The following is an 11,294-nucleotide window of genomic DNA, read 5'->3' on the forward strand; positions in this document are numbered from 1 at the left end:
ACACACAGCCCCTCCCCATGTCTCCAGTGACATCCCACAGTCGGTGCACACAACTTTCCTCTCCATCTCATCACTTCGACAGGCTGGACACATCATCTCACGCTCCGGGAATGGGAACTTTACTGGGTTCAAAGAAAAACTTTGAGTTCTTCCGCATTTACGCTCTACAGAGGCTACTTTTCAAATTGCAGGGATAGTTGTCACTGCAGGTACGGAGTGCCAGCAACCAGGGCCACTGGCCAATGCCTTCCGAGACGCACCAGACGTTGTAAGGAATGTTTTAGACGCAAGGAATCGGCTTAACACCACGAAGTAGGCTGACTGAATTTTACGATTAGGAAATACTTTTCAGTAATTTCAGGCTAACTTCAACCGAGGCGTGCGTAAAATATTTGTGCGTAAAGTTGGAGCTGACGCGCACGGTCCAAAGTTAGTTGCAGTGGGGCAGCTAATGCAAGTACGTACAAAAGACAACCAGTTTGTTAACTTTTAAGCCTGTGTTAATACCTTGACAGCCATGGCAAGATGGTTCAGAGATTTCCCCAACCTAAAGAACGGAAATGAACGGGTCCGCTCGGCCTCTGAATCTGGTCCACAAACTCGCCTCAAACCCTCGTTTTCTCGTGACAGCCTGAAAGGGGGTTTACTGGCAGGGAGAAATAGGAAAAATTCGGCTACAGAATTGGGTCGTAACAATGCTGGTTCTGGTGGGACAGTCTGGGATACTCTCACACCTGGAAAAGGTCGCAAAAACTCCAAGCTCGAGACTGGCACGTCAGATGAGAACCGTCATGTTAGGACCTCTAGTTTGGCGCAAGCGTACATCAGCAGGATGATCAAGGTGGACAAACAAGACAAGACCCCCAAACTCAACGGGATAAGCGAACAGAAGCAGCCCGAGAACGAAAAAGGGAGGCCTGACATCAAAACAACAGTGAGTAACTTTATAAGATTAAACACAGTTAATCCAAACCCCATTCATCTTCATATTTCATGCTATTTGCTATTTTGCTATTTATTCAGAATCAAACAAAACAAGGCAGAAGCAGTTGCAGCAGCGCGCAGATAAAAAGTCAATATACTGTACAGTGCAAAAAAAATAAAGATTTCACTGTGGGCTTGAGGTCAGTGCTGGCCTTTGTGTTTCCCATTCCCACCTCAGTTCATAGCCCTGTATTCAGTTTCCATGCTCTCAAAAGAATACAATGCAGTTTCACTACATTGTGTCACATCAAACAGCCAAACACAATGTGCTGACCTCTTTGCACTCTTTCTGCTTGTCCCTCCTTGTCACTTAGTCATGGACACTAAACACACTCACACAAACACACACACACGCACACAATGAAAGTATCAGATCCCTCTCCTCCTGCCAGCTCTGTTGTCTTCAAGTAATTGTAAGATCTGAATGCTGAAAGCAGCCCAGCGTTGTTCTTTCTGACGAGTCTTTTACCTCTCACAGCTGATTATCCTGGAGGACTACGCAGATCCTTTTGATGCAGAGAAAACCAAGGAGCAGAGGGAGGCTGAGAGAGCAGGAGTGAATGATGGCTACATGGAGCCTTATGACGCCCAGGTCATCATCACAGGTGAGTTTAGGATCATCATCCATCTCAGCAATAACAATTATGGAAGGGCCAAAGTGGCATCATCTGGACTGCAGAAAACATAAATACATGTATTTATATCTCAACACTCTTGGTATAATCATCTTTGGTAATGTATATGACACGAAAGCCAAGGAATACACAGCTAGGTTTTAAAAGGACTTGTAGGGTAAAACTAGACGAGTCTCTTTGCTGACTTCCCTCCCTGCTGGTGGTTGTCATAGGAACAGTGTTTTGCAGGGACAATGGGTGCAGCTTCCTCTTCCAGCTTCCTGTCTCCTGCCTCTGTTTCCTTTGCCCCATTCTCTTGATAGGAAGTTGGCCCCAGTGCCCCCCCCCCCCCCCCCCCCCCTCACACACATACACAAAATGCTTTATGATCCCTTATGTGTGAAAAGAATCGAAAGACCCCCCAACCCCTCTGCAAAACCAAGAATCCCCACTCGCTCCCTCTTGGTCTCGCCCAATCACTTCCCAGCAGCCAGGAAGTGGCCTGGTCAGCCAGCCAATCAGCAGTTGTGTTGACCTTTTCTTCCTGTAGCTCCATTGTTTGGTCACACAATAGGGCAGACACTCAGGCTACCTGTCAGACAGTAAAGAAACACAACAAGTGAAATTCCCCTAAACTTTAACGACACGTCACAACAAAACTTAATTTACAGATCAAATCACACTGGACAGGCAGATTTGGTGAATCCAGCTGGCCCCATAAAAACACAAGTATTAGCCTACAAACTTTGTTTACCGTATACTAAAATCTAAAAAAACATACAACTCTCTTATAAGCATACCACTGTTTAAGTTTATAGACAAACTAACCAGTCTACTTTAATAAAAATGTGCCTTAAGAAAGTGTATTTTAATCTTATTTATTTTTTGCACAGGTGTCAGTTTTGACATTCTCCTTTTTCTGTTGTATAGTTTTCTACTCTACCTGATATACACGTGTACATTTACATCAAATGTTACTCATCTCTGTGGATATGAGACAGAAACGTCATGCAAATGAATACTGGGAAGCTTGCACGCTGTGCATGCCTGATTATAAACTTATTTAGGTGATTTTTTTGTTTTTCTTTATAAAATATACTCAGTTGTCAGTTTATAAGGTGCATCTTACCAAAGCTAATGTAGTTATTCAACAACTTCTCAGCAATAAATTGTGCTTTCATGAGGGTTAAAATAATTCATTTTAATTTATACCATTTTAGAGAGATGTTGATTTAACTTTACAGTCATTTTGAATGCTCTCTGCTGCTATTGACTGGTTGCATTGTTGTCCTATATTAATAGGTGTTCTCAATATTTTGTCCACCCCACTTTCTTTTCAATATGCGCAGAGAAAATATTAGAGACACCTCTCAGCATAACCAAGGACCAACAGCACCACAAACTACAGCCTCCAAAATGATCATTATGTTGAATCAACATCTCTCTTGAATAGTTTCGACAAAAACTAAACGTAACAAACTTCATGAATGTTTAATATATTGCAGCACCGTTGTATTAGACTGTATTAGTTTAAGCTAAGTGTATCTAATAAATCGGCAGCTGAGTGCATCATTTCAAGGCGTGTGTTATGAAAAGTTACACTGTGGAAGAGCTCACTATCATGTTGATCCAGCTCAATGCATGATTATTTTACAGAATCATGGTGTGAATGTAGCTGAATATGTTTTGAAAAGATTAAGCAGGTACGTTTGCCATATTATAAATTTAGATTTGTTTGAGGTTGGTTGATGTGTGGCAACTCAAACAGAGGAGGATAAAACAATACAAAATAAAAATAGTTATTGGACATTGAGCTGATGACTGCTTTGTCTATAATCCGTGAGAAAACACATACACATGTCTAAGTGCTGAGTCCAAAACAAAAGAACAGTCAATTCTACGTCCCTAAGGACTCGCCACACTGTCACCTGCTGTGATTCAAATGTCTTCTTTATGACGTTTTGAGGCCAAAGAGGCTCTTTGTCAGGTTGGTGGTTATTCAATCAAAACACAGAGGAGCCAATTTGGGCTCAAAAAAATTCTAAAAGAGAGAAAGAATACATCTTAACTAGAGCAGATGACAGTGTCCTTTGGGAGATACAATGTTTGTCTAATATGACGTACTGTATGTGATATTCATTTATCTTGATGCCATTTACTAATCACATGAATCACTGTGCTGCAGAGGTCCGTAGACGTGGCTCCAAAGACCTCCTGAAAGTGTGTGTTCTGCTGGACAGAGGCAAGAGGGAGGGGAAGGGGGACGAGGGAAAACCCACACCCCCAAACATCTACGACACACCGTATGAGGGCGGCCTGGAAGGCGACAGTGGGGGGGTGTGGATCCCTGTCACACGGCCAGAGTCTGACATCCGTCCCGCCGGAGAGTATGAACTGCCCTGGGAGTGGAGAAAGGAGGACATTGTTAGAGCGCTGTCAGGTAGAGAAAGGGAGAGAGGGATGATGGGAAGGGTGGGGGTTTAGGGTGTGGAGGAAGGATGCCATGAGTTTTATTTGTTCAGTAATGCCACAACAATTTTGTGTTTGCTTTAGAGAGGAAACAAAACAATCCTGCTGAAGCAGTTTCCAGAGATGTGTTTACTTTGGTAGCTCTGGCATGCTTTAATAGAACTATATTATGAAAGGTTGATATTGTCTCTCCTGCTTCCTTCAGCTCAGTTCGAGGCAGTGGATTGTTCTCCCACTAAAGAGAACGGTTCAAGTTCCACCCGCCAGCAGCAGCAGCAGCAGCAGCAGCAGCACACCCTGAGGCAGAAGAACTGGAACCATAAAATACTCGTGCCATCTTCTCCATCCTCCTCTTCCTCTCCCTCCTTTCCCTCCTCTCCTATTCTCAAACTCTCCCCTCTCTCGCCCCCATCTCCCTCTTTCCCCACCCTAAAACTCTCACCCCTCTCACCCTCTTCTAGTCCCAACAAACTTTCCCCTCCGTCTCCTACCTCCCTCAGTGCCCCATTGGATGGGGAGGCAGTCAAAGTGGACCCCAGCCTGCCCCTGGAGAAGCAGAGGTAAGGAGGGAGAAGACTTACTTATCCAGAGGAAGGAGTGGATACGACATTTATAAATGTTACTAAGGGAAAATAAGAAAGCTTTTGCACACTGAATTATAGCTCATAAACTTCATTGGACTGAAACAGGCAACATATCAACCCTATTAGTTCATCACCAGCCCAATGTGCAACAAGACAAATCAATGTATGTAAAACCGTTGTGACACCATGCTGACGTCACGTTTTTTTCTTTCTTTTCTTTTTGTCTTTATCTTAACCATTGCTGTGATAAACTCTGAAAGAACAGCACCCTCCACAGTTTTGGTTCAAAATCTATTTCCCTTAGTAAAAGTTGTAAAGCAATGTAGCAGATTTCCTTTCACACCCGATCTGGTGACTCACAATGTCAAATACCACAGAGGCTGCCATAGTGTTGGCCAAAACCACATATATTTTACACTTGGCACATTAAACACTTTTAAGTGAAATTTGTTTTTTATCAGTAGGAGCATTGGCCAGCAGCAGGCCTTGAGCTCTCCCCTCATGATAAGGTGCTGAACATAACTGCTGGAGGGAGGTACGGCTTGAATAGAGAGAGACTCATTTTAGCTCTAAACCTTCTGTCCTCAACTCAGAAAGTATGGCTTTTCTTTTCAGATATGGGGACATGTGGGGGACATGCTCAGAGCATGTTCCAGCATGTGTCCAGCCGTTGTTCCTCTCATGTTGTGGCTGAATGTCAGTGTGTTTTGCCTTCATTAATCAAGGCCACATACAGTCTGGTTATATATGGCTCTAGCCTGTAGCCACTGTCAGCACCACCTTGTGTCCTAATAGGCCTCCCTCCACACTCTGTACAACCACGTAAATTAAGTTTGTTCATTTTATGTATCCCTTTGCCCTCTCAAGTTGACCCTAGATACCGTTAACTCACCATATACACGTCGGTCTGATTTATGGAGACTGTAAATCTCTGTTGGTGTCATTTCGTTCCTCCCGTCAGTCTCTTACTCTTTTTTTCTCTCCCTGATCATCATCACCTATCATTCTTTTGACATCTGACTTATCTCCATATGTTGCTGCGCTATATGTTAGTGATCTGTTGTCTCTCCAAGCTGGTACCATGGCAGTGTGAGCCGGCAACAGGCGGAAGCTCAGCTGCAGCGCTGCAGGGAAGCCAGCTTCCTGGTGAGGGACAGCGAATCAGGAACCAGCAAGTACTCCATCGCTCTGAAGTGAGTTCACGGATGTGTGTATTTCATTTGAGCGTGTTTGTTGAACACGGTAATGGCACGCTATATAGTGCAACATGTACATATTCATTCATATACATTTTTGTCAACTTTTATACTGCTGCATCATAATCTCAGGTGACAGTGAGACATTGTTCTTGAAAATCAAATATGATTTTCTGATTTTTAAAATGTCCTCTTCTAATGCCACGTCTTTTAGCTCTGTTTAAAAATGGGCATGGAACATTTATCTTGTGTTCTACAGTGTGTTTCATACTGTACACAATATATTTAGGTCGGAGCCCAATGGCTTTGCCTCCACAGTGATTGAGGAATTACTAAGGTGTTACAGCAACCGGCATTGTGGTGGAAACCTCTGAGGCGTTAATGCATGAGAATGTGTCATTTGTAAACTTGACACTACTGATAAGTGTGCCAGTAACAGGTTCTCTGGATAAAGGCTGAAATCCTGTGGTGCAATTGGGCATACGTGTGTGTGTGTGTGTGTGTGTGCGCACGTGTATGCATGTGCCTGAGTGCACATCTGTTGTAAGCTGCTCATTCATTTGAGAGTCCACATCATTAATCCCATTTACACATCCGACTCGGTAAAAATGCGCAGCCTCATTTGGGGAGAGATAGATAAGAGAGTATAAGAGAGAAATACAACATTATTAGGTTTCCATTCATCAGCATTGTATAACTCCTAACTATAACTCTTGCTGTGTGTCTTTTACTTGCAGTCGACACTATATCTGTATTTTGTGTATTTTTGTTCCTGTTCCATTAGGACCAGTCAGAGTTGTGTGCACATCATTGTGGCCCAGACGAAGAGCGTTAAGGGTTTGGGCTTCACACTGGATCAGAGTAGCTGTGTCTTCTCCAGCATCCCTGAGCTGGTCCACCACTACTGCACGCACAGACTGCCCTTCACTGGAGCAGAGCATATGACCCTGCAGCATCCTGTGGCCAGGCCGCACTGATTACATACGTAAAGGACGAGCAAACACGCTGGGACATAAATACATATGCGCATACATGTATTACACATGTATGCACAAATGCACACAGACACGCACATTAACTTGTCAATACATGTGTGCACACACATACTCAAAGATATGCTGCTTAGGATCGTCCTGCGTACCACCTTGTTAATTTCATATGTTTGTATCTCTTACATGCGCTACAATGATCAAAGCCATACATTACAATAACCATTGATGACATTGTTATAGTAGTATTTGTTCCCAGTCTAAACACCCTACTGAATGTATTCATAGTTACAGGAAAACCATCCCTTCTTCCCCAGCATGGTGTCTTTGTTTGCCCCATTTTCTTGTCCATCTGCCCTGCAGGCATGATGCTGTTTTGGCCATGCAGTATTGTTGATTTCTATAATACCTGAAACAATGCACATGAAGCCCTGCACTTGTAACCAAGCGGATATCTGATTTAAGTGGAGAGGTTTGTAATCTCCTCTTAGACAGAGGTGCCTGATGAATTAGCTCCATGCCAAACCAGTTAGGCTCCGTCTGTGAGGTCAATACATCTGATTAGATCTATCCTGAAAATCAGGCTCATTTGCCAACCACTGTCTGTCAAGAGAAAGAGCTTTATTGATTTGGCGTTTAGAACTAGTGAAGTGGGAGGTGTCTTATAACTTTACAGTAGTCAGCAAAATAGTTTGAGTGTGTGTGTAAGTGTGCAAAATAAATATGTGAATTTCCATTCATGTGCCTTCACTGTAATCTAAATGAGGCTGTGATTAAAAAGCTATCTTACTTTATTGTGAATGAACTGAAAACGTAACCCTGAAATGTATCTACTGTTTGCATAAATGATGTGTGTATGAAGTGATTGTTGGATATTGTCTCGTTTTTTACATCTACCGCACAATGATGTGGGTTGTAAATTATTGTTGTAAGGCTTTTATTCAGTAAGGAAAATAAATTCATATTAACTGTGGACAAACAATGTTATTAATAGACATGCCGGCAGCAAAGTCAAAGCAGGGTTCAAGAAAAAAAAACGCACTGAAACAGAGATGAGAAGCTAACCAGAGCACACAGATTCACCGTGTGCTTTTCTCTTGTAGCTGTAAAACCGCTGACCTGAGTGTGAAATCAATTACAGTTACACACACATGCAATCTCCTGCACGCACACACCTATTTGTAGCCAATAAACACTGACAAACACACGTACGTTTGCTACACCTACAAAATGCATACATGAATAGTGCACACACAGATAGCTAGTTTACTCACACAACCCCCGAAAGGTGGTGCATTTACAGGAAATCCTCGCCAACGCACACATGAAGCTTCTCACAAAACAGAGAGAAGCTTTATCCTCACAATGATGCATGGAAGCATGTGTTTGCGGTAAGATATGGCTAACCAGTAAACACCAGTGTATTGGTATGCATGAGTATCTCTTCGAGTGTGTGTGTGTGCGCGCGCGCGTGCAAGCGTGAATCTGCCAGTGTGCGCACCCATGTGTGCATTTATGTATGTGTGCATGCAGTCCTGTTATGCGAGTGTGTGTGTGTGTGTGTGAGAGAGAGTCAGAATTTTTCTGTTCAGGGATTACCAGGTTGCCATGGTGATTAGTTAGAGTGAGGTAGGGCCATATCTACAGGGAACGAGGAGAGGGAGGAGAGAAGAAGAGTAAGAGGGAGGAGAGACAGGCTGCAATATAAAAAGAGCTATGAATAACCGTGGCCATAGTGCCATAGTAGCGATGAGCTCCCCCACAGAATAGCCTGCTTGGTTTGTGAATGGAGAGCTCAACATGTAATGTCAGAGCAGTACCATACTTGAGTAAGTAGTAATAGGCTACACTCCTCTTACTGTCTTATGAAACTGACTTTGTTGATCATATGACACCTCCTCAAGGGTTCCAAGCACAGCGGCGACTCCAGCACAAATGCCTTGCTAGAGGGCAGACGCTGATTTCTATAAGCTTGCACCGAGGCTCTCTGGTTGAGGAGCCGTCTCTAATCTTGGCCATCCTGCTGTACCCAGTGTGTCACAAACGGCAATGTTACACAACAGCAGACACCGCTAACTATCACCCTTCCTTCCATCCGTGTTATCTGTTGTGGTTAGTCCTCCATGTTCTCTTAATTAAAATCACAAAGTAGGTCAAAACAAACAAGAGGCCCGGGGTGCTGGACACATGATTCTTGCAGAGCTTGTCAGTCTGTTTTTGGGAATGTTGGGTTCTATAACCATCTAGCCTACAATGTTAAAGGCTTGAAACTCTGTCTCATATTTTAGGGATTTTTTAAATTATTATATGAAGGATTATTTGTTCCTTTTATTTGGCTGAGAAAGTGATCCTGCTAAAACATTTAAAAACTGCAGGATCTGCAGTATGAAAACTGCATCATTACATTGGGCCATTTTTCATAGCCTCACCTGCACCTACACTAAAGTATGTTTTACATTCTGTGCTAGCCTGTCATTTGCAAGTGCCTCCATCATTTCAAGTGTTGATTGTAAAACGGATAGTTATTTCTGTGCCCTGCACTCTGAATATGAGCTTATAAAGTATCAGTGGTACAAATATATGAAGTATTAGTTATAGTGGCAAAACTAAAATATAAAAATACAAATAAAAGTGTTGCCTTCAAAAGGAATTACAGAAGTATTATAAGAAAAACATACAGAAGTAAGTAATGCAGCAAAATGTCTGTTATTTTGTTTTGTCATTAATAGATAATTGTTGCTGTTACATCGAGGTGGAATTGGATTGCTTCATCTATAACAGTACATCATGATTTTGTAAAAAAAAAAAAAGTAACCACAGCTGTCAAGGAAATGTGAAGCAAAAAGTGGAAATGTAATCAATGTGAAAGTAATTATGTCTTATACTTTGTGTGGTGTTACATTAATCAGTCTGTGATTCATAGATCATATTTCTATGTTGTTAATCAAAGTGTCGCATGACAGGACCACAGGAAGTAATTGCAGCAGCAGAAGACAGAATGACAGCAACATAGGAAGGGACAGAGGGAAGAGGAGAGAGAGGGAGAGCGTGAGGGGGTGTTAGGGGAAGACAAGCACTCGTGGGGGTCCCAGCTTTTAAATAATTCAGAGAGACTCACAGCACTCAGTGCAGAGGAGGAGCACTGTCAGGTCAGCTCATTCACTGCAGAGGAGAGGTAGGGAGGGAGAAAGGAAAGGACTGTACAGAGAGGGCGGGAGGAAGAGTGTTTAAAGATAGCATGAGAAGAGGAAGACATTACTGTGGAGGAGTTTGCTGCATGTTTGTGCATGCATATGTACATTTGTGTGTATGTGTATTGTGTGCATTTATGCATGAGTGCATGTGTGTGTGTGTGTGTGTTGTGTGCCAGCTGCGCATAGGTATTTTGTCTGCGTATGTGATGAAAATAGACAAAATTAAGGAGAAACAGGTTGTTTCATCCTGGAGCTTTCTGGTTTCTCTTAGTCACCACGGTAACCACCTCCTCCCTGTTATGCACTCCTGTTTATTAGTTTACTCTTCCCCCCACATCCATCCCTGCCTCCCATGCTCTTTTAACTCCTCCTGTACCCCGCTTCATTTGCTGCATTCCCTCCGCCCCTCATCATTCAAATCTATTGTTATATTTTTGTTACCATCATGCACCCGGACTCTCAGGATGACCCGTAAGTATGTTACAAAGTCCAGAACGAGTCCCAAGCTTCTATATGATCGTCACAACTCATGTCTATACCTGGCTACCCCGCCTTCTTAACTCCTTACTGGTCTTTCTTCCCTTCCCATCTACACAACTCCTGCATGCTTGACTTTGTAAATGTGGATTAGAGGTCACTTCAGTTGCCTAGAATGGAAAAAAAACAAAAAGAGACATTCAATCAAATATAAGTGACAGGAAGGGGAAAATAGAAAGAAGAAGAGGTTACACAGAAAAGACAAGATACCCCTCCAGAATGTAAAAGGTGAAGCATTTTCAAAGAATACTGATAACATTAGGCTCAGGGAGAAAGAAAGGTGGTGTGATGTTATTTTAATGGGCAGAGATGCGAGGTGTATCAGATATACACAGAAACTAGGGCAGGGAGACTCACACCTCAAAATCTATTTATACATATTTACAACTACATGTCCAAATCGTGCTTGTTTTACTCTTATCATATGTTTCATCTATTTTCTCAGGAAAAGTGCATGGAGTAAAGGCCTGCATGCAAATGTCAATCATGTGTTGCCTACATTTCCCTAATTGATGAAAGATACATTCTAGAAGATATGAAATATTGCTGCCACAACAATTTGGCCTGTGGCTAATATTAAAGATAATGCAGATGAGAGATGCCATTAAGTTTGACAGTGTCACTATCGGGCACCACAAACACTATACGTGCCTAAGAGCACTGAATATTATATGGTGATGTGAGACTTTGTGCGGGGAAGACACTGGCATCGCTATCTGAGCTGTGG

The 11,294-nt window shown here is 42.6% G+C and overlaps 1 protein-coding gene across 1 annotated transcript; it reads left to right on the forward strand.

Moving 5' to 3' along the window:
• The first annotated feature begins 65 nt into the window (after positions 1-65).
• Positions 66-7,809, forward strand: she (Src homology 2 domain containing E). The gene is made up of 6 exons (XM_031853494.1): positions 66-934; positions 1,463-1,589; positions 3,784-4,038; positions 4,273-4,627; positions 5,725-5,844; positions 6,632-7,809. The coding sequence occupies exons 1-6, from the start codon at positions 518-520 to the stop codon at positions 6,822-6,824; spliced, it is 1,467 nt and encodes a 488-aa protein (XP_031709354.1). The 5' UTR covers positions 66-517; the 3' UTR covers positions 6,825-7,809.
• Positions 7,810-11,294: the final 3,485 nt, after the last annotated feature.

This window comes from Anarrhichthys ocellatus, unplaced genomic scaffold, assembly GCF_004355925.1.
Source record: "Anarrhichthys ocellatus isolate YVR2014 unplaced genomic scaffold, GSC_Weel_1.0 scaffold13, whole genome shotgun sequence".
Taxonomy (NCBI): domain Eukaryota; kingdom Metazoa; phylum Chordata; class Actinopteri; order Perciformes; family Anarhichadidae; genus Anarrhichthys; species Anarrhichthys ocellatus.

Excerpts from the sequence above, each read along its gene's own strand:
- she (XM_031853494.1), top strand. The coding sequence starts at position 518 with ATGGCAAGATGGTTCAGAGATTTCCCCAACCTAAAGAACGGAAATGAA. Across the intron at positions 935-1,462 it reads GGCCTGACATCAAAACAACA|CTGATTATCCTGGAGGACTA; the intron begins GTGAGTAACTTT and ends TACCTCTCACAG. Across the intron at positions 4,628-5,724 it reads CTGCCCCTGGAGAAGCAGAG|CTGGTACCATGGCAGTGTGA; the intron begins GTAAGGAGGGAG and ends TGTCTCTCCAAG.